General features: G+C 48.0%; 3 protein-coding genes across 5 annotated transcripts; 1 reads left to right on the top strand and 2 right to left on the bottom strand.

The window, feature by feature from the left end:
• Window positions 1-3464: 3464 nt before the first annotated feature.
• Window positions 3465-7355, bottom strand: b3galt6 (UDP-Gal:betaGal beta 1,3-galactosyltransferase polypeptide 6). Of its 2 annotated transcripts, none has more exons than XM_012825142.3 (2): window positions 6860-7355; window positions 3465-6038 (listed from the first exon to the last, which is right to left on the bottom strand). In XM_012825142.3, the coding sequence occupies exon 2, from the start codon at window positions 6028-6030 to the stop codon at window positions 5017-5019; it is 1014 nt and encodes a 337-aa protein (XP_012680596.1). In that variant the 5' UTR covers window positions 6031-6038; window positions 6860-7355; the 3' UTR covers window positions 3465-5016. The 2 variants fall into 2 exon arrangements, with proteins under 2 accessions (XP_012680596.1, XP_031423672.1); XM_031567812.2 differs by having other exon boundaries at window positions 7244-7355.
• A 152-nt stretch (window positions 7356-7507) lies between these two features.
• LOC105898122 (coiled-coil domain-containing protein 42-like) lies at window positions 7508-12655 on the top strand. Its single transcript, XM_031567167.2, has 7 exons — window positions 7508-7706; window positions 7795-7894; window positions 8096-8200; window positions 9122-9322; window positions 10256-10477; window positions 11789-11947; window positions 12558-12655. The coding sequence occupies exons 1-7, from the start codon at window positions 7627-7629 to the stop codon at window positions 12633-12635; spliced, it is 945 nt and encodes a 314-aa protein (XP_031423027.2). The 5' UTR covers window positions 7508-7626; the 3' UTR covers window positions 12636-12655.
• A 128-nt stretch (window positions 12656-12783) lies between these two features.
• On the bottom strand, window positions 12784-25612 carry hipk1b (homeodomain interacting protein kinase 1b). Of its 2 annotated transcripts, XM_012825140.3 has the most exons (17): window positions 25239-25612; window positions 23316-24061; window positions 22574-22947; window positions 22131-22254; window positions 21732-21851; window positions 21236-21334; window positions 20902-21086; window positions 20218-20368; window positions 19729-19915; window positions 19338-19456; window positions 18818-18952; window positions 16753-16901; window positions 16303-16479; window positions 15877-16020; window positions 15392-15600; window positions 14917-15041; window positions 12784-14685 (listed from the first exon to the last, which is right to left on the bottom strand). In XM_012825140.3, the coding sequence occupies exons 2-17, from the start codon at window positions 24051-24053 to the stop codon at window positions 14206-14208; spliced, it is 3516 nt and encodes a 1171-aa protein (XP_012680594.2). In that variant the 5' UTR covers window positions 24054-24061; window positions 25239-25612; the 3' UTR covers window positions 12784-14205. The 2 variants fall into 2 exon arrangements, with proteins under 2 accessions (XP_012680594.2, XP_012680595.2); XM_012825141.3 differs by lacking the exon at window positions 18818-18952 and having other exon boundaries at window positions 25239-25608.
• Window positions 25613-26561: the final 949 nt, after the last annotated feature.

Here is a 26561-nt window from a genome sequence, read left to right as displayed (position 1 = left end):
TTGCTCAATATTTCCAATGATGGCAGTCTTCATAGTGGTCAGGTCTGTGTGTTGTGCTGCAGTATCTTTCTTCACGTACTCCATATCAGTCTGAGTGGCTGCCAGTCTCTCAGTAACTGACCTCAGGTCAGCTGTCTGTGCTGCAGCTTCCTTCCTCAGATTCACCACTTCAGTTTCACTTGCAGCCAGTCTGGTCTTCACAACTGTCAGCTCTGTCTCTTGTGCTAAGTTGTCCTTGATCAGGTTCATCATTTCAGTCTTCACAACTGTCATCTCTGCCTCCTGTGCTAAATTCACCCTTTCCAGAGCCTCCACTTTAGTCTCACTGGCCACCAGTCTTTGCTTCACAGCTGTCATCTCTGCCTTTTGTGCTAAATTTACCCTTTCCAGAGCCTCCACTTTAGTCTCACTGGCCACCACTCTTTGTTTCACAGCATCATTTTCACCCTCTATTTTGTTCAGCAGATCTTTGGTGTTTTTAAGCTCATACTGAGTGAAGATCAGAGTCACTCCTTGCTTGTCCACCATGGCTCTGAGTTCCCTGAGGTCAGCGGAGACGTCCAGCTGGGCAGTGACTGCAGCAGCAGCAGCAGCAGCAGCAGCAGCCCCAGTGCTCTGGCTCTCTCTCAACCTATACATATAATACTAACATATATACATATAACATATAATACACATATAGTAACATATAATAAACTAAACTACAGACAAATGGGAGTAGCAGGTAGTGCAATAATTCTGATAAATATGTATTTGTCGTGTAAGAGGCAGTATGTAAGTGTAAGTACAAGCAGTAATTTGAAAGTGACAGTGTATGTAAGTGACGAGTGCAAAAGTGTCGATAGTGTGTCAATGTCCATTTAACAGCCTGATGGCCCTCGGGAAGAAACTGTTCTCCAGCCTGCGTGTGCGAGACCGGATACTACGGTACCGCCTTCCAGAAGGCAGCGGGGTGAAAAGTCTGAAGGCTGGATGATAGCAGTCCTTTAGGATCCTGCCAGTTTTCCTGAGGCATCGTGTGCGGTATGTGTCCTGCAGGGCTGGGAGCTCCCTACCGATGATGAACTCCGCAGTCCTGACCACACTACGTAGGGCCTTGCGGTCCTTGGCTGTGCAGCTCCCATACCACACTGTGATGCACCCAGTCAGGATGCTTTCTTCTGTACATCTGTAGAAATTGGTGAGGATGACTGAATCCATGGCAAACTTCTTCAGTCTCCTCAGGAAGAAGAGGCGCTTCCGGGCCGCTTTGACGACCTTGTCTGTGTGAGCAGACCAGGTGAGGTCGTTACTGATGTTGACCCAGAGGAACCTGAAGCAGCTGACCATTTCCACTGCAGAACCGTTGATATGCAGGGGTGCGTGCTCCTCCACCTGCCGTCTCCTAAAGTCCACAATCATCTCCTTTGTCTTGCTGATGTTGAGAGAAAGGCTATTATCCTGACACCATGTAGTCAGGGTAGCAACCTCCTCTCTGTAGGCTGACTCATCATTGCTTCTGTTCTATTCTGTTCATCTGAGGCTGCAATGTCTTACCAAAGAGGAGGGAAGTATCTAGAATCATATAGACTTAAAAAGGAAATGTTTAGAATTGGAGGTAGTAATAGTAGTAGCAGTTGCAGTAGTACTTTATGAGACTCCGTCTGTGAACAACCTCTTTTTTTGTGTTATTTAGTGATTATTTAAAGGGCTTTCATCACTTTCGGGGTGAACGGAGTCCAAGGACTGATATGGTATTTTTTCCAGGACATATTTAGTTATCAGTATAGTTACAGTGTTGTGGGAAAGTGCAAACCTGTCACCCATCATGTAGGGCAGGTAGTGCTTCATTGGGTGATTTTTTTGGAATTATATAAATATTGTTGATGGAAGGTCCAGAGAAACTAACTACATTTAGTAACTACATTTAATATAGACAGTTTGATTTAGATTAGACTAAATGTGTTTTTTTTCCTTTTTAAAAAAAAAAAAATCAATACCAATTTATTATCATTTCCTTACTCCAGCTCGGCAGGCTTGAGCATATTTGGCTCCAGAGCCGACAGGCTATGTGTGTGGAGCTTCTACCCCTGGGCTATGACTTCGACTTCGTCAACAGTGAATCCAAACTTTCTCTAGAAAGTTCTATGAATGCCCACACTTATCCAGCCTTCTTAAATCCCAAACTTGTCCCTGACCTGCATAAGAGCTCTCTGCCTAACAACCAAACAAAGTGACATTTTCACATAGATATACAATTAGCCTACCCTACAACCCATCCCCCTCCTCACTCTCTCTCTGTCAATGATCACAGTGTAAGCCCTTTCTTTCTCCTTCAGTCTCTTTTTATTATCAAGGCAAACACCTATCCCTCTGGAGTTATACAGACTGTACGCTTCCCAATCCTTCCTTCCTCCCTCCTTTTCTCATTACATGGGCAGTTTCTCGCTCTCTCTACGCCTCTAGTCTCTCGCTTTAGTGGAGCTAAAACAGGTGTGATATGATCAAACTCCTTGGTCCTGGTTATAAGTCTAGCTGCCGCATTTTGGACAACTTCAGGTTTGTTGTAATTATGTCTAACCTGGGCCTTAAAGCAGCATTCTTCTAACTTCACATTGAAACATTATCCTCTTGGACCAGCTACATGTATCATACAAATCATGGTCTTATCAACACGTGCATGTTGTATGCCTGCAGGGGACTGTTGCCAGGGGAGAGGTCGGAACTTCAGAAGGTTCTAGAACAGAGGAGTCTGGAGAGGCAGAGAGCAGGAGCTGCCAGTGTCCGACCTGGAGAAGGAGCTACGTAAGCAGAGGGAGAGGTTACTGACGGGACGCTCATCACAGGAATCACTTCAGTACAGACTAAACTGAGGGTGTCACAGGAGGCTAGTGCTAATGAATACCAAGATGCATACCAATACCCACAATGCATCAACATATCAGCATGTCTGAAGGTGTTCTTTCTGTCTGGCAATATGAGCTGGAGGAGACGAGACGCAGAGAGAACCAGCAGAACGTTCCAGAATTCGTGCGAGTGAGGGAGAACCTCTGACACACCCAGCTGTCAGGGCACTGAGACAACACACACACGCACACACACTGGCACAAGGTCATGACACAACACAATCAGGATTGCAGGACAGTACTCCTGATTGCTCCTGCTAACTCAAGAGTTTCTATTGTAATCATGCTGATGTCATTTTCATATAATTTTCTTTTGTGTAATCTATCTGTAAACTTTGTGAAAATCTTAATCACTTATTTTGCAATTCAAGGTTTGTTTGTTTGTTGGCGTCAGTTGTTGACTTCCAAACTCATGCTGTTCTTAACTGGATGCATAAATTAAATGTTTGTATATATATGAGCTATTGGATGTATGTGTTTTTAGACAGATCATAAGAATAAAGTTCACTTTTTTATTATGACTGACATGACTCATGAAACAATGTTATGACTACATAATAAAATGGCAAACACAGATACTTAACCAAAAAAACAAACATTTTAATAATCTGTAAAATATTCAAGGACACATTCGTACACAACCTTATCAGGCAACTGGTTACGCAGCTTTTGCATAATTCCATTTCAAAGACATACATCCCACAGAAATCAATGGACAGCTAAAGGTCAAAGAATCTGATCTGAACTGAGGTCTGTGTCAAACTCCTAAAGGTCATATATGCTCTAAAACCACTCCTATGTGTTTGCAGAATGACAGTATTAAAGTGATCAAGTGTCAATCTGTGTCAAGCTTGTGGTGACAGTGGGGGATGCTGTGTCAGGGTGTCTCATGACTTTATGTAGATTCCTTTGGTGAAGAACGAGGTTAGTGACGGGTATGTCTGGGGTGCTTATGCTCTCATACAGCAGGGCCCCACCATTCAGCCCTCTCATAGGCCCCACCATTCAGCCCTCTCATAGGCCCCACCATTCAGCCCTCTCATAGGCCCCACCATTCAGCCCTCTCATAGGCCCCGCCATTCAGCCCTCTCATAGGCCCCACCATTCAGCCCTCTCATAGGCCCCACCATTCAGCCCTCTCATAGGCCCCACCATTCAGCCCTCTCATAGGCCCCGCCATTCAGCCCTCTCATAGGCCCCGGGGCCCCACCATTCAGCCCTCTCATAGGCCCCGGGGCCCCACCATTCAGCCCTCTCATAGGCCCCAGGTCCAGCTTGTGCTTTTATTTCAGAGAGAAAGAAAAAGGAGTTCAAAACACAGTAGGCTAGTGTGCTTTTTAGAGCATGAAGGGTCTTTGTAAACACAACACTCACACACACACAGAGACATGACACATCTCACAGCAGACCTAAGGCAGGTGTGAAGGAGAGGGAGGTAAACGCCACCTCTTGTGAATCGGGGGGAGGGGGGGGTGTTCCCAGCACGAGGTTTAGCACGGACTTTGCTTTGACAGGTGTGTCTCTAAAGCCTGTTCTAGGAACATCCCCCCGGTGGGGAGGAAAAATGGGTGAACTCCCTCATCCTTAGGAAGGGGAAAGCCAAACCTCACAGACTAAACCCCACAGCAAAAATAATCATTCCAACTTTTTATACTGTTGGATGCTCATGGTTGATGATGGTGGTGATGATGATGATGCAGCACTGTGCTTTGGTAACCAGTAGTGATTTGCCTTTATATCTGAGAAGCAACATTTGGCCTGTCCTCCTCCCGACAACCACCAGGTGTCACCAACCCACACCAACCCTCTCAAGGGGCTCAGGGGGGTGATTATGGCTGTGCTATGAGTGTTCAAAGATCTTCCTGTATATTTAATCACACCATCAAACTCAGAGATCCACTGACCCCAAAGCCTCCCATGACATCTCCCACATTCAAGGGCAGCAGAGACACACACACACACACACACACACACACACACACCACTGCAGGATCAAGCCCACACGACCGGCACAAATAAATAAATAAATAACAAACACGACAACATGAACGAGTCGACACAGGGGTGAAGGGGGCGAGGTCAGGGGATGCCATCCTTGCGCTGGCAGCACTGTGAGGGTGGCACGCTCCAGTCAGGGGATGCCATCCTTGCGCTGGCAGCACTGTGAGGGTGGCACGCTCCAGTCGTAGATGTAGGACAGGCGCAGCTTGACCTCCTCCTTGCACAGATGCCCGTCCCTCTGCAGCGTCTGGTGCTTCTCCAGCATGTCCTCCAGGCTCTGCTTGTGCGTCACCAGGTACTTGTTGCTGCAGCCGCGCGACTTGTACTCGGTGTCGAAGCGCGGGTCGTGGACCCGCTTCACGTCCACGGGCGCGAGCCAGGCGCCTAGCGAAACGTCCTCGCTCTGCCACGTCTTCAGGAAGGCGACGTTGAGGCGCACGTAGTGCACCAGGTCGGCCGAGAGTACGTAGCCTCCGCCCAGTGCGTAGGGCAGGTAGTAGTCGCACAGCTCCCAGGCGCTCTCCCTCCACTTCCCCAACGTCTTGACCCGGCCGCGGCCCGAGAAGAAACCCCAGTACAGCCGCTCGGCGCCGGCGGGCTCACGCGCCTTCAGCTCCTCCTTCAGCAGGTCCAGCCGGGCGAACGTGTCATCGTCGGCCTTCAGCACGAAGCGGAAGTCCACGCTGCGGTCCAGCCAGGAGTACATGTGCAGCAGCTTGGCGGTGAGGTTGTCGTAGGAGTCGCGCAGCTCAGGCAGCAGCAGCAGGTCGCGGTGGCGCTTCTGCTCCGTGCCCAGGCTCTGCACCTCCTCGGGGGCCAGACCCTCCGTGCCCACCACGAACAGCGCCAGCACCTCCGGGTCCCGCTGGGACAGCCACGTGCTGCGGATGATGCTGCGGCGCTCCGTGTACTTGGGTCCCGTGGTGATGAGCACCACCAAAAAGGCGGACTGTTCTTTGACAGGAGGGGGGGCGTCCGGACGGTCGCCGGGAGGCTCGGCTCGAGGGGCCTGGCCGGGGGAGTCGGCCTGCTTTAAGGTCTCAGAGGTGCACTTCGCCAGGAACACCAGCACCACGGTGAAGAGGCACAGCGCCCCAATCACCAGGGCTGTCTTGTGTCGACACACCAGGCGAACCAGATTCATGATGATGTCTAAAAGAGAGGAGAGCCTGTTAAGCATCTCACTAACAGGACAGTGATGGATGTTGCAAGGGTTCAAAGACTAGCATCTTCCATCATGAACCATATAAAGCCTTTTTTTCTTCAGTTATAAGATACTGAAGTATTCAGCTACAACGGACATGATAGATCATCTTTAACGTCACCAACCTCTGAGAAAGGTCTCACTTGCCCTCAACTGCAGCAAACAAAACTATATGGACTTCACTGGACAGGATTTTGCATTTCCTATAAATAATTTCAAACTAGAGGAAATGGGAGCGCAATAGTAAAGGATGGCAGATACTGAGGCTAATTGGTTCACAATGACAAAATAAACTGCGTAACGACTTTTTATAAGGACGTTGTTTATTTACCTTCCATCAAACATGAAATCTCGCTGCACAATTTAAACTGCTTATTTCAGTTAGAGGTGTGCAGATATAGTTTTGCCGTGTGCCCACAGAAATTATATTTTTCCAAGTGTCAGTACCTGCAATGCTATTGCAGGAACATTAGCGTCACTACTGTACAAAATTAGCTTCTCGGCAATAGACACACGACACAGCTGCCTTGCCAGTTAGCTTTTGCAGCCGGAATACATATTACAAAATTGAATTAAAATGCAAACATCTAGTCACACGAAAAATAGGCGACAAACTCCGAGTCAACTTAATGTTAACTAATGAGCCTTTACAGCTAATGTTAATTAAGTAGCTTAGACAAATCTAGCTATGTTAGCTAGTCAGATTTGCTAACTAGTCTGGCTAACAGTCAAATGTGAGTAAATAGAAGGACAAGGATTTGCACTGTACCTGTTAGTGACAAACAACATTAACGTAAAATGTAACGTTACAACACGTTACATGGGTAGACGAGGTTTTATTGGGCATCCATGGAAAAATAAGCTAATGAAACTGCTATAGCTAGGTAGCTGGCTAAAGCTAGTTAATGAACACTAGCAAATTGCTAGTTCAGTTAGCCAGTGATTTCGCTAACCGTACCGTGAAACCACAATTCGTATTGCATAAATATCGCCACGCATTTTAAAGCTTTCTGCAAGTTTCTTCCCCCATGGCCATTCAAGCACTAAAACCGTGGGGTTGAAACGAAAGCCAGGTAAAGGACAGCAAAGAGGGGCTGCAACACGACTACGTTGCATTATCCTCACAGTCCAGACATATGAGGACAGGGCCTACATCGCTCCTCACTTGTACTGCATAGTGTACATCATTGTCCCACTCCCTGTCTGTTCGCTGCCAACAAACAGACATTTCTCTCCAGCGATGACGCAGGCAGTGTCCAGCAGGATTACAAGTGTTGTAGTTACATAGTGCGCCATCTCGTGGACGAACATGATGGTTGTAATTAGGGACTACCAGGAATCTAGATTGGTGAAAATGTGAATGACTCAACAATGATATTCGTTACGTTTACTTTATATTGTCTTCATATCAACATGTTGCTACGATACCATTGTTATGCACCTTGCGAGTTTGTGTACCTTATTATACGCAGGGCCCCTAAATAAACCCTCTTACTTGGACGGTTTGGCCAAAGGCATTTCTACAGTGATCTAATCATGGACAGCAACTCTAAGGCTAATGTCTTGGCTGAGGATTTCAACGTTTATTTTAAGGACAATCTTCAAAATCAGCTTTTGTAAGTGATGCATTTATTAATGGCAATTGTTAAAGTTGTTCCTGTCAATACACAGCTGCATGATGCGGCATTCCCCTATTCTAAACAGCCAGAAACAGAGTGAAAAGTTCTTGGCTCCTGCAACCCGTCTGCTGAAGAAGAAACAGGAGGAACATGACGTCAATAAAGCTTTGCGGGCTGTTAAATATGTGAGAACCATTAACTCTGATAGATCAGTCTTCAGAAAAGTGTTCATGTATTTTAGCTGAGAAGGGATTTTTTTTGTCATTGTTATTTATGGCATATCTGTATGACAAAAGTTCCCATACAGACCTGGTGAAAACCAACATAAAATGTCATGTACAGAGCCACGAACTTAATAATAACAACTTCTCCCCGTGGACCTGTAGGACTTTAATAACACTGTGGTCAACCAGCGTCTGAGAAAGGAAGAGATCAGAGGCAAGGAAAAAGATATCAAGACTCATTTAGCGAAATTTGATCAGTTTCTAAAGGTGTGTGTGCCCTACTGCAGGGCCTATCATAATTATATATCGATACGGACCATGACGACAACCGAAGTAAGGTACGCTCCACTACGCACAAATAAGGCCAGAATAATAGCCTAACCTTGGCGTTTACCTGTATCAACACAGGATTTACAGCGCAGGTATAGTGAATTAAAGCCAACAGCACATTGGCCTAAAAAGAAATAGATTCAACTGTTAACAACAGGATTTACAGAGCAGGTCACTTAATCAAAAGCCAACAGCGCAATAAAAGGATTTTTTTCTTTTTACCTGTATTAACAACAATATAGGATTTACAGCACAGGGACACTCCAAGCCAATAGCATGTTAATAATGTACACCACACTCAACCCGCAAATAAGAGTTTAGGCCACCTCTAAGTCTAGTCGACATGGTGGCTCTGGGAAGGCATGGGCCTGAGCTCTTGGGCCCCTGGGTCTGGGCCCGGTAGGCCCATGCGGTAAGACATCCCTGCTTATAGGAAAAGACAGTAAGGATATTCAGCCCATTCTCTGAGTATAATTGAGCTTTTGTCGGTGTGTTATTTTATACCTAAAACCTGCAGGAGGATATCCTTACCTGTTTAGACTTTTATATCTAATGTCCTAGTCTTTTCTCTTGATGTATTGTGTCTATTTCTTATTTGTACTATATTATTTCTGTGCATTTATTTATTATGACTGGGCAGCTGTTTGGTTAGGTTAGGTAGCTGGCTATGAATACTTGCATGTTACAGTGAGAGGGTTGCTGCTGTGGGATGTCCCCAACCAATAGCACAAGGAACTTAACATCTTTTTCTGTGTATAACAAAAATTTAAATTAAAAATAAAAACAAAAACTACGATTAAACATGGGTCATTTCTATCCTTATTAGTAAATCATTTGTGACTCCTGTGCTGCCATCAGGAGAATGAGATGAAGCGGGTTCGGGCCAAGAAGAAGGCGGAGCGCGAGCGCAAGCTGACCCAGCAGAAATCCGCCGAGCTGAGGACCCTCGAGGGCGAGCTCCTTGCCCTCACGCAGGAGAGAGAGAGGCTGGCCAGTCTGGCCGAGAAAAATGAGATCTACCCAGACTATCTGCTTAGAGTAGTGAAGCTGTGTAAGCAGGTAATGACTGGATGGGGAGGAGGCAGGCTGGGTACAGGTGAGTAGAGGGGGGGTCTGCCCACCACATGGGACCCCCAGGATATTGCAGTGTGTGTGTGTGTGCGTGCGTGCGTGCGTGCGTGCGTGCGTGCGTGTTTGTTTGCGTCTGTGTGTGTGTGGTGTGTGTGTGTGTGTGTGTGTGTGTGTGTGTGTGTGTGTGTGTGTGTGTGTGTGTGTGTGTGTGTGTGTGTGTGTGGTGGTGGTGTGTGTGTGTGTGGTGGTGTTCCCACATAGCTCCTGCACTGGAGGGGTCTGGGCTGGAGCTGGCACGGCTCTAGTCTAGGCCATATCTATCCAGTGTCAGGAGCTATATGAGGTTGCCACCTCACCTTTGACCACACAACCTGAGGGCTATCACACTAAGTAAGATTAGTGCATTGGGTGAAATCTGATTTAAAAACAAAAGTCTTGCTTTGTAAGACGTCTGCTACGACACATCAAACACATGGATCGCACATGAGTAGATGAATAAAGACATGGATCGCACTTGAGTAGATGAACAAAGACATGGATCGCACATGAGTAGATGAATAAAGACATGGATCGCACTTGAGTAGATGAACAAAGACATGGATCGCACTTGAGTAGATGAACAAAGACATGGATCGCACATGAGTAGATGAATAAAGACATGGATCGCACATGAGTAGATGAATAAAGTGGGAAGAGCAAACAGTTTCTTCTGATATGTCGTGAACGACAAGAGGCTTTAGGTAAGTTTTTTCTGAAGGACAGTCAATCAAAAGCACACACACATCCCAGGGACAGCCAGAGCAGGTGTGTATCGCCCCCACTGACTGACTCACGTAAACCGCTCGCGGTCCCATGGCAACACAAGGTGAAATGGTTCTGTTCTCTTTAGTGTTGTTTTCTTTTGCTCCTGCCGCCGTTCAGTTTGAGGAGCCTCGGCAGGTGATGGCGCGCTTCGACACGCTGGTTCAGACTCGCGAGGACCTGCTGCAGAGCTCAAGGGTGGGCGAGGCTTTGGTCAACAATGCCCTGGCCCAGCTTGCGCAGTACATAGAGCACACCAACGACAGGATCATCCACTACAACAACCAGCTGGCCAAGCTGCAAACCGAGCTTGATACCATCAGCAGCCAGGCCATGCTGTGGGTGAGTTCACCCACCTATAGGGGGCGCAAGAGCTCATTAACTTACCTGTTACACTGCTTATGATCTAACCTGTGCCCGACGGTCGCAGTGGCAGAATCTTTTGCCGTTCATTGCGAGGCTCGTGTTAACAGGTTAAATGCCCTTAAAAACTGTTACTGAGGAGAACCTATTCATTTGAATGTTTTCAAGACGGACTGATATCACCTCCTAATGTCATGACCAAGTGTGCTCCGTTGCCTGCTGTCCTTCCAGGCCCCTTTTTTTTTATAAGTTGAGATTTTTACTTGCTTTTCATTATGTGTGTGGCTACAGTTTCAGTGTGGGGATTATTTTTCACGTGTGAGGCTCAGCACAAATAGGCAGGGAGAAGATCTGTTGAGAGTCAGGGCTGGCAGCAACGCTGGCGGTGTGGACACACACACACACACATGCGCAAGCCGCAGAGGTTAAGCGAGGTTGCCATCACACACAGTTGAGGTTAGCTGTGTGGCTCAGGCATTAGGCTGCTCATTAAAGTGTAAGTTCACGGCCCCAGCTCTGATCTTAACTGCACCCACTGCATAATTCAAAAAGATGCTAAAAGGTGGGCAAGGGGCTGAGACAGGGAGTGGGGAGGGACTGAGAGTTTACTCCATTTGAATGTATATTATGACGTAGATCAGTCCCAAGCGGTTCTCTCTACGTCAGCATCGACTTTGTAAGGTTCAGTGTGAGTGTATGGGTCAGCAGTAGATGGCGCTTTGAGCCATTTTCAACCCATAAACCCATAAAGTTTTAATACAAATGCAAATGTAGTCAATATTACCACCAGCATTGATGTTTTATCGTCACAGTACAGTCATATTTTGAGGCTTCTTATTTAAAGACTAAACTGCTGCACATCTGATTCTGTTGGATTAGTCAACAAAACACAGCCTTCAGATTAGCAACGCTTTGGAATAAAGCATCTGCACAATGACCACATGACTGATCGCGATCCCCTCTGTCTGGTGTGTTCCCATTTGATTGGGTCAAAAACCTGCCCCCTAATCACATTAGTGTAACCCTGATCTGGTCAAGTTTACTTTCTGTAGCTGGCTTCTAGCTTCAAGACACGGCTAGCTTCTAGCTTCACTGGATTTAAAGGAGAGCGTGCTTCAGTGAGCACGTGCTGTGGGGTGACTTGGGAAGTGTTTGATACTCCGGGCTGCAGTGACCCATTCCACGGCTGTTTGGAGTATGGATCTAATGTGAGGCAGGTCTGCAAGTCCAGATCCAGAGCTGCTCCAGATCCAGCTGTGGTTCCTCACTCATGTCCTGTCTGCCCAACAGGACTCGAGATGGGCGCACATCCAAAACACAGCTGCCAAGAAGACCTTGCTGTTGGGCACCGTAAAGATTGCCACTCTGAACCTCTTCGTGGCCACGCTTGGCAAAGAGAAAGACCACCAGGGCGTTTCACCAGAGGACACCCTCCAGCAGCTCAGTAAGGTAGGACGCTACACCAGAACAATAGTATATGAACTAGGGTACTGGGTCAGGAACTCAGTAAGGTAGGACGCTACACCAGAACAATAGTATATAAACTAGAGTACTGGGTCAGGAACTCGGTAAGGTAGGACGCTACACCAGAACAATAGTATATAAACTAGAGTACTGGGTCAGGAACTCCCCTGCAGCAGAATGTTATTATGCAACAGTTAAGTAAGGTACTAAACTATACTATAACTCTGACACACTTAATAGACAAATCTACGCTAGAATAGCAGATACTGCAAAGTGCACTCAAGCACTGAATTACACCAGATCTCCAAACACTCAGCAGCAACATAGCTCAGTGTGGCACTACGTGAAGCAGAGTATTAGATGGGTGTAGAAAAGGGGTGACTGTGTTCAAACAGCGAGAGGGGCCACATCTCTGTGATTGTGATCGCTTGTAGAACATCAATACGGCTGAGTTTGAGTATCCTAGAATGTACATGTCAGTTTATAGAATGATGAGCATTGCCTTTAAAGGCCGTCTAAGTCCACACTTGTTGGACGCCATTTTTGTTCGTTCATTCATTCATTTGGCCAACTCGTGATGTGTAAATGTTTCCAGATTCAGTCGTTCCTGCTGAACCTGATCGGCATCATGGAGGTGGTCAGCAAACAGGACCACAAAGAGCTGCGGTGTTAGCGGAGAAGCAGAGGAGGGAGGTACTGGGGGTACCCCGAACCTTCACCCCTCGCTGCCTCTTCGGGCCAGAGTTCAGAGGTCATACTCATCTACACAGAGATATATTAAAACACATCGACATTTGTCTGGAAGTAAGCACAGCAGCCGGTAGAGTCATGTGTCGTTTATTGACCAAATGTGACTGCAATGTTCTACAGTTCTCACTAATATATCAGCCTCGAACAGGATAACATGGAGAGAGCGCGGAACCAAGGAATGTAGTACTGAGGCCTTCTCAGAGAGCAGTCCCAGGGTTCTGGCATGACTGGACCGTCATGGGGGTGTGGGAGGAGGTGATGGGAGGAACACTTGGGCTAACTCTACCAGTGAAGTTCTTTGGGTAACAAGATACAGAAAGGAACCAGATTAACGGTTAGACGAATGGGTTCCTATGGTACTTCATAAGACAGACACAAGGAACTCAGAAAGGAAAGAATCCATTGCTAACTAGAGCAGTTCATTTTCATACACCTACGCAAGGACCACAAAAAAATTATCACTTTGGGAGACTTTTTTCCAAATCAGTTGATATTTTGTTTGTTTTTCTCCAAACATGACACTAATCATAATAGTTAAGATCTGAACATTTCGACATTGCTAAACATTCCAAACCAACCAACCGACCATACATCTGTCAAAGCAGGCTCCACGACTAACATTCTATATTGCTCGTGTCTACCGTTCTCCTGCAGTTTATATGATTCAAGTAATTACACCACGAGTCGCAGTAAGCTCGTGCACAGAATCCTTCCACTTCTCTTCCCAATCCTCTCTGTTTTTTTTCTCTTTTTTTTCTTTTTCCTTCCGTTAACACTGTGAGCCTCGTTCAATGTCCAGTGAACACATTCACAGGCATTCAGAGCAGGGGAAACATAATTTAAGAGAAAATGAAATGAGAAATCTAGAAGGTAAATAAAAACATGGACACATAAAAACACCAGTGACACTACTAAGAGTAGAGAAAAAGAGCACGGCCACAGGAGAGACTGGAGATTAGTGTGAAGCCTGTTTAACTGTGAGCAGAGACCAGGAGCCATCTTGGCCTCTCTGGTTTCCTACGACAACACAGGGATAGTGTTTCTCTATTGCACGGGAAATAAAACCGTTTCAGTAAAACAATACACTTGTCAGCATTTAGAAGAGGATGTTCTATTACAATACCATGGATTTTCAAATAAAATCTAACTAAAAAAAAAATAACTAAAACAAATTCAGTGAAAATACAAATTGATAATGGCAAAATATAATAATTCTAAATACCAACGTCTTAAAAAGTTTCTTTTTTTTTCTAAAATTGTTAAATAGTATGTGTAAAACCAGTTAAAGCTGAACCAGGTCTGTTAAAAAAAAAAAAAAAAAGAAACGCAGCAGTTTCCTTGAAATCCTTACTGGTGTGCCAACGAGGTGATTTGAGTGGAAAGACGCGTTGGGGGTAGGGGTGGGGTTGGGCATGAGGGGATTGTGTGGTCTTGTGGTCTTATGTGCCCCCTCCTCGTCTCTCCCCCTCCCCCCCCCCCCTCAGCCTAAAAGCTCATAAGTAGGGATACTGCGTCAGTCTGCGCGGGCTCAGCTGGTACCCGCCGTAGGTGGCCTCGGCCCGCCCGGCCCCTCCGCCCGTGGTCACGTAGGGGTGCGTGGCGAAGCTCTGCTGGTACTGGGGGGGCAGCCCGTGCACCATCGCTCCCACGGAGTCCTTGACGAGGCCCTGGGGGTAGTGTGCGGTGCCCCCTGGTGCGCGGGAGGGCGAGGCGGTGCTGCTGTGCACCAGCAGCTGCTCCATGGCGTGGGAGGCGGACGCCAGTGCGGCAGACGCCGGGTACGTGTACAGGCTGGGCGCCACGCTGGTGAAGGGCACCGCCTCGGGGAGCCGGTAGTGGGGGTGCGCGTGGGACGAGGGGGCCCCCGCCGGGGGGTAGGTGTGCTGACGACGCAGGGAGCCGCCGCCCCCGGCGCCTCGCTCCTGGGATGAGGAGGACGAGGAGGAGGAAGAGGAGGACGAGACTAGAGTAGGCTGGTGGGGGTGAGAGCAAAGAGAAATAAAGTTAAACTGACAAGCCAGACCCCATTACTCTGCACCTAACAGAGATCATAATAAAATCACTGACTCAATATCAAGGACCAACATTTTGATTTATGCATTATTCAGAACACCATGCGAGATACACCATGTTTGGAAGTTTACACCCATCTAGCTGTCACTGTCCCTGAGGCCCAAGTGGAGTATCGGTAGGAAGGTGATTACCTGGCTGAGGTTCAGGGGCTGTGATCTGCTGGGCACCTGCAGATGGCGCTCTACACTCTCCCCTGAGCTGCAGGGCTGCCTTGTGGCGGCGCGCTTGGGCTTCATGTAGCCGCTCTGGGAGTGACCTGTAGGGGGCGACAGAGAAATAAGGCTGTGATGAGCAACACACAAACACACACACATGCACACGCACACTAACTGCTGTCTTTTGGCAGTATAGCTGACAGTGTCATGCTGTGAAAGCTGTTCTTTCATTTTTGCAGGGTGTTCCAGCCCGAAACACAAAACTACATAGTGCATATCCTGGATGGATATCTGTCCTTCACATGACCATATGCTATGAAAATGAATTTGAGGATGGTACCAAAACTAGTTAACATACCTCAAAATGTATCAAACTGTTGCATGGTGTTGCTTTAACTCTAACATATGCTATAGTAACTGGCGGTCCTATACACTAGTGTGTGTGACTGACCTGTCACTGATGCCCCTTTGGAGGTGGAGCCGTCGCCCTGCTGGGTCTTGACGGACGGTGCCACCACTGCCAGCGACTTGGACCCGCGGGTAGACGCCCCCCGCAGGAGGGCGTGCCGGGGGCGCGGGGTCAGGGGGCTGGCCGTGGACGAATCAGAGTCGTGCACCGTCACACAGCTGATGACGTTGGCGCGCTGGTTGGGCCCACAGCTGACAACAGAGATGGACACGGTGATGTACTCATGCAGCATCAAAACAAGATTAATCCATCCAGCAAAATTGCATTTACCATCTGTTACTGTTGTCTATGACAGAAAGCAAGACAGCTCTAGACATCTTCAAAGACATGGTAGAATGTATTAAATAGATTAGAATTACATGCCATGGTAGACTATATTAAAACCCCACTGAAACAGGCAAAAGTGAAGGCCTTTATCATAAAATAAGCAGTGGAGGTGGTAGAATAACTACAGGAAGTGACCTCACCTAGCTGGGTGGAACTTCCTTTCGTCCTCGTCCTCAGTGTCACTGTGGATGGTAATGACACTGACAGCAGGGCTGGGTGTGTCGGAGATGACGATTGGCTGGGAGAGTGCGGCGTTGTATGCTGGTGTGCCAATCAGAGGGCCGCTATAGAGAACACAGAAGCACTAGGTCACACACACACACACACCAATAAGCAGTCAAAGCTCATAGAGCATCCTAAAGTGCCTTAGTGGTCTTATAGTGCGTGTTATGTGCTTCTATATGCAGTCAGCTTATACAGCATCCTAAAATGCCTTAGTGGTCTTATAGTGTGTGTTATGTGCTTCTATATGCACCCCACCCTCTTAGGACATAAGAGAACACCCCTAACCAGGGAGAATAAATGGCAGTATTGTCCTGAGGTCCAACAGGAAGTGAAACACGTACCCGTTCCTGCTATCCTGGCGCCGCCCCCTGTTCCTCTTGCTCTTGCTCTCTTGTTGGGACCGCCCACCGTGGCCCCCACTTCTGCCCAGTGACTGCGTGGGGTCAAGGGTCAGGTGCCCCCCCAGGATGTGGGGGTTTTGCTGCAACACCCCGCTGTGCTGACCGCTGTGGGAGCCCCTGAGGAACACACACACACCACCAGTGAGTGAAACACACACACACACACACACACACACACAAATATGCTATAACCTAAATGAGTGACACACAGGCACATTACCAAGTGACTGAAGAATAAAATCCCATCATCCTCTTACATATATTACACACATAAGATTTCTTTGTCTCAGTGTGTCTTCATTCAGAGCTATTAAAACATTAGCGGCCTGTCAGCCTCACACACACACACACAATCAGCCTCTTTCCTCTGCGTCTCGGTTCTCATCTCACCTCCAGGCGTGTTGGGCCGAGGAGTCGGTCACCAGCGCCTCCAGGGAGGAGTCGACGGCCTGGTGCGCCCCGCTGTGGATGGCCATGCCCGGAACCTGCTGCCAGGCGGACGGAATGAGGATCTGCTGTGTGCCCGACGGCCAGGCCTGCTGTTGGGTCACACACACACACACACACACACACACACACCCACACACACACACACACACACACACACACACACACACACAAAACAGAAAGAAAAAAGGCGTTAGCTACACTGGCCACTTCCGTATCAGAGCCCTGTCTGGAGAGCACACCTGACGTGTGTAACCTCCACCGGACCTCCTAGTGTTAGGCCAGGAGGTGTGGAGGCCAGTCAAACCCATGCTGCTCCAGAGAGGCAGCGGTACCTCCGGCCCAGATAGCAGCTTAACCCAGCACCGACCCGGTCCCGATACCGCACGGACCTGGTGGTTGAGGGCTGATTCAACGATGAATGATCCAGTACGGATCTGGGGGGGGGGGGGTATTCCAAGTACGTGATTCAGTGACAAACTAAAGAGTAAGTAGTCAAGTCACCAAACCATGTACTTGTACTGGCGGATCAGGGCAGATTCAGCTGCTATGGGGGGGTGGTGGGTGGAGCGCCATGCACAGGAACGCTTGGGGCTTCAGCCAACATGCTCAAGAATGCAGCTCTGTATACACAGTTAACAACACGGGGGGTGGGATAGGGGTTGAATCAACATTCTCGTCAGTCACCAAAGGTCCACAATACGCAAACGCACAAGCAGAGGTTGTCTTTGTCCCTTCCCGCCGCTGACCTGAAACAATCTGGAGCATTAGAGACCATCCCTCAGGCTGAAGCCAAGCATGGCATGCAATACTACCCAATCAGCAGTGCCGAGACGAGCGGGGGGGTGGGGGGGGGGGGTAAGGGAAAGCAGACATCTACTGTCGAGTTGCCCTGTGAGGAAGAACCAATCACTGACGAGCTGAGAAAGAGGGGGCATGGTTGGGGGGCTCCCTGTTAAACCAGCAAAGCCTCAAGACCACGTCAGAGGACCTGTGGATAGACTGGCACCAGGACGGAGGGAGTTAAGGGGGGGCAGGGAGCGCAAGGGAAAAGAGGGAGAGAAAGGAAAGAAGGTAGCAGAGACAGAGAGATCTAGAGTGAAAGAGTGACGTCACTGCAGCCAAACCACGTCTCTTCCCCTGAGAACTGGAGAGAGAAGAAGAAGAAGAAGAAGAAGAAGAAGAAGAAGAAGAAGAAGAAGAAGAAGAAGAAGAAGAAGAAGAAGAAGAAGAAGAAGAAGAAGAAGAAGAAGAAGAAGAAGAAGAAGAAGAAGAAGAAGAAGAAGAAGAAGAAGAAGAAGAAGAAGAAGAAGAAGAAGAAGAAGAAGAAGAAGAAGAAGAAGGAGGAGGAGGAGGAGGAGGAGGAGGAGGAGGAGGAGGAGACATGGAGGAGGGAGAAGCTGCAAGCCAAGCACAGACGAGTCAGCGCATGCGTCCCATGCCTGCAGACCTGCACGGAGAGAGAGAGAGAGAACAGGGAGGGAGGAGGGGGCAGAGAGAGAACAAAAGGAAGAGATCTGAAAAAGAAAAAGAAGCAAAAGCAATGAAAATAGGAATAAAAAGAGAAAGAAGAACGAGATGAGAAGAGATAAAGGAGAGACTAGAGAAGAGATAAAGGAGAGACCAGACTGGAGGAGAACAAAATCTGAAGGAGAAGAGTGAGAAAATATAAAGAGAGAGGAGGAGGAGAAAGAGAGAGAGAGAGAGAGTGAAGGAGAGGGAGAAAGAGGAGAGAGTGAAAGAGAAAGAGAGGAGAAGGAGAGAGAAAGAGAAAGAGGGAGGAGAAAGTGAAAGAGAGAGAGAGGAGGAGGAGAGAGGGAGAGGAGGAGAGAGAGTGAAGGAGAGGGAGAGAGAGTGAAGGAGAGGGAGAGAGAGTGAAGGAGAGGGAGAGAGAGTGAAGGAGAGGGAGAGAGAGTGAAGGAGAGGGAGAGAGTGAAGGAGAGGGAGAGAGAGGCGTTTGTTGGTTAGGAGGGTGTTTGTATGCGCTGGGACGGGCGAGGCCGTTTACCAGCACGGTGGCCGTCTGCTCCAGGAGTGCAGGCCGCGCCCCCCCACAGCCCAGCGTCAGGGGCAGCGGGTACTGGGGCGCCACCCCGGCCGCGTGGGGGTGCAGGGTGGCCACCATCAGAGGCGTGCAGGAGCCCTGGGGGAGGGAGGCAGGGTCGCCGAGGGGGGAGAGGGCAAAGGTCACATGGAGGTCAGAGTGTGTCAGGATACAAAACAAACAACAACCCCCCCCCCCCCCCCCCACACACACACACACTTGTGAGCTCATCTCACCGGGAGCCCAAGCGGCAGATATGACCGAGGCGAAAGCTTTACAGACGCTTCTGGCATCCATGGCTAGTGACTGCAAAAAGGGCACGTTTTTCCAGAACACACACCCCAGAGGGACGGTCACAGGGAGCGAGGAGGCAGATAGACACACACACACACACACACACACACACACACACACACACACACACACACACACACACACACACACACACACACACACACACACACACACACACACTCCAGTTTACCTGCGTGAGCATGCTGGGCTGGAGCTGTAGAGGCTGGGAGGACTGGTTCTGCTGCACGAGGGGATTGGAGTTGTCCATCCTCAGGGGGTAACTGGAGCCCTTACTGGAAGACTGAAGCCCTTTAACGAAATACATAACCAGTTCATTAATAACAGTAAACTTCACTTAGGGAATACATAATCAGTTAATTAATAGTGGTAAGCTTCGCTTGCCATACCCATTTAAAGAGAATTTAATATTGTGGTAAGGAAATAGCCTTTTGTTAATGGCACTACCTATAGCTGGCATATGAACAGAGAGTAGGTCAGGCCCACACACGGAGCCCCTGGACCCAATGCTGAGGTGAGGGAGTTCTGTTTGGCTGATGATGGGGGCAGACGATGAGGCCTACCTTGTATGGTGGTGGGGGGGCAGACGATGAGGGTCTGCTGGAAGGGCTCTGGCTGGGTGCAGAGCTGGGTGGTGCGGGCCTGCATGGGCAGGCTGGGCTGGGCCAGGCCTGGGATGTTGATGGTGGCCTGCTGGTACAGTGCAGGCTGGTAGTTCAGAAGCGGCACAGCGCCCCCTGCTGACGGTACCTGGGACACACACAACGCAACAAGAAATCTGTTAGAAAAGAAAACATATATGGGCAGATGACAGAAAGGTCCTCCGTCCTTCTTCTGCGCCTGGAGATTAACGGAGAAAACTGATGAAGTATTTTGCAACTGATAACTCTAATGGAACTGATAAATGTTCAGACGTCGTGGTCATAGTCAGCTCAGTGGACTCCTCTTCACATCTCGGTCTTAAGAGATAGATCCTATGATCCTCTCATTATTTTTAGCTTTCTCTTAATCCTGCGAGTGGTCAAGTCTGAGAGCGCTTCCCTCCCTCGTACCTGGTTGTGCTGGTTGAGCTGGCTACTGAAGGTCACGGTTAGGTTCCCCGCGGCTCCTGGGACTGGGTTAGCAGCAAACAGGGTTTTCCCGCTGTCATAGGAGCTGCTCCTGCGCTTACAGATCTCCATGTTCTGGAAGCAGGACTTGACACTGGCGTTTAGGAGAGGAGAGGAGAGCAAGAGATTAGGCACTTCCCTACACCTGACCAGTCAGCACACGCATTTTGTACATAATTAAATCATCCAATAAAAATGACTCATCGAATCTATAAATGAATACAATTGAAGTTAATTTTCCAATCTAATAGTTACACAAGCCAACGGACTCAATGACTTACCCGCACACCGAAATAAATCAATAAACAAATAAAGGATAATGAGGACAGCAATCAGCATGTCCGCATACCACAGTAAGAATCTGATAAGTACACTAAGTAAGTAAGTAAGTACGTGCATACACCTCATACCACAGTAAGAATCGGATAAGTATACCAAGTAAGTACATACGTACGTACACACACACACCTCATACCACAGTAAGAATGAGATAAGGACACCAAACCAAAGTGCAGACAACAGCGAACCTGTCTGCTACCAACAGACTTAAGTCTGAAACAGCAGACCTCCAGTATTCAGTGAGGTAAATGCGCTGGTCAGGGGGGGGGGGGGGGGGGGGGGACTCACTGGGAGCTGTGTGGGAAGTCCAGGAGGGGGCTCATGGTGACGAAGGGGTGCGCCAGGGTCTTGGAGGGGGTGATTCTCTTATCGGCGTCCAGCCGCAACATCCTCTTGAGGAGGTCGATGAACTCCCGCCGGTCCGCCTTCTCCGCCAGCATGTCTGTGCCCTCTAGGTGAGTGGACAGGTTGACCTGGATGTGCGGGGCAGAGACGATGTGGATGTTAATCAGGTCGACACCGGACGGGTTATTATTAAAAGACATGGAAACGAGAGCCGTCGTCTTTAAGAGGCTGGGCTATCAGTGGCGTGTGATGTGAAGAGTAGAAATGGGGACTCAACTTTTACTTTGACCTGCATCATGTCATCGAGGCAGTTAAAAATATACTTCCGAGCCTCTTTTGACTTGATGCCCATCTCAGCCTCATGCTCCAGGGGGGTCTGTGCGGACACACACGAGAGAATGACACTAGTGAGTCACAGTGCAGTGAACACACACTACCTGGATAACTGACAGTACACCCAATCATCCATATCAACACACAACGTTATGCAGCGCCATCAGAAAGTATCTGAAAACATACTTTAATTTGGAACATATCTGCAATAGTTTTAACAAATTTATTTTCACAGTATCATCAATGGGCTGAAGAGAACCTGGAGAAACTGTAGATTATTAAAATACAAGAACTCATCACAGAGTACAGAGACTAATGTAACAGCTTACTCTGGGAGAATCGCCCAAAACCACACTTTTAATACGACTGTTGCGGAAATCAATCAAAATGGCTGAAATGTACATTTCCTGATCCATTCCCTCACAGCTGCCAACACTGACCTTCAACCTCCAGAGCGGGTAGCTGGAGTCTGGACCCCTGTTAAAGAACCGGCTGGTCTTGGTTCCAGCACTCAAGAGATACTCCGCTGGTAGACCTTGTGTCTGAGATATGTACCGAATCTGAAAGACAGCCAGTCAATTCATAGCGGATGAGTAAAGGTACAAACAATATTTAGATAGTATTATTACATGTTACATTAAAGTAAGGAGCATCATCAGGTGTAACAGCTTAGTAGTAACAAGTATATGTATGAATCGACACCTACACACCATATGTAATGAAGGTAAATAAGCCCACATGTGTGCATGAGATTCATACAGTATAATGTAAATTGTGTGAAATGGTACAGAGGATGCTGGGTAAGCCAGGGCAGGGCAGGAGAGGTTAGGGGGACCCACCTGATCGTACTCTGAAGCGCCGGGGTAGAGAGGCCATCCCAGGAAGAGCTCGGCGATGACGCAGCCCAGCGACCACATGTCGATGGCCTCGCAGAAGGGCAAGCCCAGGATGATCTCTGGAGCCCTGAGGGAGGAAAACACGTCAGTGACTGCCGATCCACCAGTGACTCTCTCAAAGAGTCTAATGTTCACCTGAGCACATCTACCGGTCATCATAAAAATAACATAAAAAAAAAAAAAAAAAAAAAAAAAAGTTTCTGGTATTTGTTCAACATTTTTGGAGAACTAGAAAATGTACTAGTGTACTGCACTAAAGAGCACAGATACAGAGTTCCTGAAACTCAAACCGGTTCCTTCAGTTGTGGGGTAAACTTTAAACAGCTTGCGTCACCACCACCACCACCACCACCACCACCTGTGAACCTGCCCTGGCGCCGACTCACCTGTAGTAGCGTGACTGCAGGTACGTAGAGCAGACGGCCTTGGACACGTGGCTGGCCGACCCGAAGTCAATGACTTTGACCCGGTACGGCTGGCGGATGGGATCCACCAGCATGATGTTCTCGGGCTTTAGGTCGGCGTGGATGAGGCCCAGGCTCTTGAGCTTCATGAGGGCGGTGGCCACCTGCTGTAGCACGGGCCGGATGTGGCGCAGAGGCAACGGGCTGAACTTGCTGTGCTTCAGGAAGTCGTACAGGTTCTGCTCCAGCATCTCAAACACCAGGCATGTGTGGCCCTTGTGCTGGAAGCACTCGTACGAGCGGACGAAGTTAAATTCATCCGCGTTCTCGGCACTCAGACACTTCAGAATGCTCACCTGCACAGACGGGAAATAAAACAAGACTGTAATGAGAGCAACCCATCACCCACTAATAAGAAAATGTGGGCACAGGTGTTCATTCCAGCCCAGGAGAGGTACGCCTGACTCATCAATAATGTCATTTGTGCTTCAGCTGGGTAAACCAAGTCATGGCGTCATCCCCCTCAAGACAAGGCCTATGCTAATATGAATTACTTCATTTGAAACAAGTTGAACACCTCATGTGACATTTTGAAGCACAAAACCCCCTTCTCAAGGGTGCATCACATATACATACAGCTTGCCCACGCGACCCCTGGGTGAGTCACGGGCCGAGAGGGGTGTTTAGGGAGGTGCTGTGGTTTGCTCGTTCTCATCACACCTACCTCTATCTGGCCTTGGCGTGCGTACGAGGGGTGGTTTTTGAGGATCTTGATGGCTACGATCTCGTTGGTGCCGCGCTTCCAGCACTTGGCGACCTGGCCGAAGGTTCCCCGCCCCAGAAACTCCAGCACCTCGTAGCTACTGGAGACGGAGCAGAGGATCTCGTGCTGCACCAGCTGGTAGTCCCCCTCGCCGTTTGAGCTGCTGCTCTTGGTGGTGGGGGCAGAGTTGGCGATGGACTGGCCCGTGTTGCCCCCACCCCCGGCGGCGCGGGCGGAGAAGGCGGGCGCAGAGAGCTCCTCCAGGATCTGCACGCTGCCACTCCCACTGCCACCTCCGCTCGACGAGTCCACTTCCTCGTTCTTCCGCTTCAGGCCGTACCGCTGCCCCCGGCTGGAGTGGGAGTCGCCGTGGTGACTGCTGCTGCTGCTGTTGTTGTTGTTATTGGTGGTGTTGTTGTTATTGTTGTTGCTGTTGTGGGAGGCGCGAGGGAGGCTGCCGGTGCTGTCGGCCGCCCGCACCACCACCTGTCCCCGGGCAGCCCCGGCAGGGGGGAACACGAGACCAGAGGCGGTGAAGGGCAGGGCGGCCGCCGGGGTGAAGCCGTAGGCCTGACCGACAGAGCCGTAGGGCTCTGCAGCCACCTCCCACGCACAGCTCTCCACCTTCATCTTCTTCACCCGACAGAAAGCACTGGAGGACACAGACGGAGGAGAGAACACCTGCAGCTGGGAGGCCATGCCTAAACCTGCACAATGGGGAGATGATCGTGAGGATATTGTACGTGGAAAGTAAAACCAATTGAGGATGGTGGTGAAATAATACCATAAACATCGGCTATACAATCATCAATGCACCATGACAGTGATAATGTATAAACGATCCAATGTAGTTACTAGATTTGAAAAACATGCACAAGACAGATATAAAAACAAAATCGACATCCAATCTACATTCTTCATTAAAGCACACCAGCATATGTAGCTGATACGTATGTACACGGCAGAGTTCCAATTGTTCACCCTTTAATGTATTTATGGGACCAATATAAAGCAGGAATATATGCTGGACTTTATACAGTACTAGATTAGTCTTTATACAGTACTAGATTAGACTCCGTTCGAAATACAGCGCATTCAATGGCGTCGTGGGCCTCAGAGGATTCGCGTATGACAGTTCGCATTTTAACATTGCGCCAGAGATTTCTGTTGCCTTAAGAATTAATGGGTGGTTCGATTATGATTTCGCGAAGGAAACAGCGGAAAAATACTAGTTGAGATGAGGAAACTCTCAGCTTGCTGGTCGGGTTTTGTAAGAGATACAGTAACGCTAGGCAGCTAATGTTTTCCAGCGCAGTGGCTCCACCCTGCTGGTGGAAAACAACGATAGCCGGCTAAAGCGACTCAGGGTTACGTTACTGACATTGAGTAATTTCATCATGTCGTATTACAGAACGACAAATCAAAACATAAAAATCAGAAAATATGTGATGCAAAAAATCAAGTTGAAGTGACTACAGTCTTGCTATCGGTAATTCCATCATATTTCATGACGGTAAAGTAAGGCTTTGGTTACAACACTGGCCTGGATCGAAATTTTCCAGACTACAACGACATACCCCAGAGACGTGCGCCATCCGTTACTAAACATTATAACTGTGTGAATACAAAGCGTTCACAAAACCTACTTCTTGTGGTGGTGCAATTAGTTTTATAGGTAGCTAGGATAGCGTGAGATGATGTGTTACTTTACGACAGATAATTACCATCGCAGGTTAGCTAGCTAGCAACATAAGCAGAGGACAGCCCATGGAATCCAAAGCCATAGAAAGGAATTTTCAACATAGTATGTGACTATATTTAACATTACGAAGCTTTTTGCAAAACACAATATCATGTAGTAGGCAAATATATATGTGTTCATACCTTTCTCCAAGATGCGCAGTTAACGTATCTGTCGACAGATCAATCCGAAGATTAAATCCCACTGAGTTAGAAGGTTAGGCCTTCATTGTTAGGCTAGATCCCACGACAACCAACCGGCCCACGACAAAAACAGCTCAATGGGCTATTATTTAGCCGAAGACACACCATTAATGTCTTATAAAACGACAGCTGCTCCTCTACACATTCCAAATAGTTCGTTCTCTCAAGCTGTACTCCGTTTTACCGATGGAAACATTTCTTTTACTATTTCTTTTGAGAGTCGTTAAGCCTCCTTCCACCGGAACAGCAGAGGTCTCGGCATCAGCTGCTTAAGAGCGACTTCCTGAACTGGAGCCGAACGCGCGTGCGCACTGCCCCCTCCCCCACCGAACACGTTTTTGAGCAGGAGCTGAGATTCAGCGTTACGCAACCTGCGGACAGCAAATCCGTGATAGGAAAAAAACAACTCTTATCGTTTATAAACTGCCTATGTTCAAGCAGACTGACGTAAGAGAGTAATTCATGACGATCATAATGAGCACTGATCTAAACTGGAATCATTACCAGAAATGTTCTATCCGATGATGGAAAAGGGATGACGTTATAACATTAACATATTATAGATATGGTATTTGTGATGTTCACTTGTGGCACTAGTATGTGTGAGATTGGACTTATTTTTTCTCCAAACGTTCTGCAAACAGGATATTTTATTTAAAATGACTATGAAAACAGACATTTTGCAAATTCACAGAAATGTTGGTGAAATTTGAGTATTAGCCGTATGTCATTGATTCAATCATAATTAGAATCTTCACCGTGCCTTTGTTAAATGGAAAATATCTTTTTCACTGTCAAGAAAAAATACAATAGTACAATAAAATGTTCCGCATTTACAATACAGCATATTCGGATAAATCATAAATAAAAGTGAACTAATATCAATTATAATACAAAATGAACAAGACAAATACACTGTATGATCCCAAAGTGAGTCATACTCAGAACTTCTATAGAGAGCGCAGTCAGTTAAGCCAATTGGAGATCTAATTCTATTGGTCACTAATCCTCTGCCAAGGACACACTGCTGACAGGCTCATGGGTGGGAGGAAGACAGCCAGGGCCACTCGGAAATCTTCATGTTTAGTTTGTCTGTTGTGGTTTGACATGCCCACACAGCCTAACATTGCCAGGTAGCCGTGTCCGTTGGGTGGCCAGTTTACAGTTCTTCCCAGTCGCTTTGGTACACTTCTGGAATCATCCTTAACATTTTCAAAACAGTAAATGTATTTCTCAAAACAAGTCAACAGCCACACACAATGT

Source organism: Clupea harengus, chromosome 5 (genome assembly GCF_900700415.2).
Source record: "Clupea harengus chromosome 5, Ch_v2.0.2, whole genome shotgun sequence".
NCBI classification, from domain to species: domain Eukaryota; kingdom Metazoa; phylum Chordata; class Actinopteri; order Clupeiformes; family Clupeidae; genus Clupea; species Clupea harengus.
Note: the sequence above shows the minus strand (reverse complement) of the source record. Positions and strands in the feature narration are given on the sequence as shown.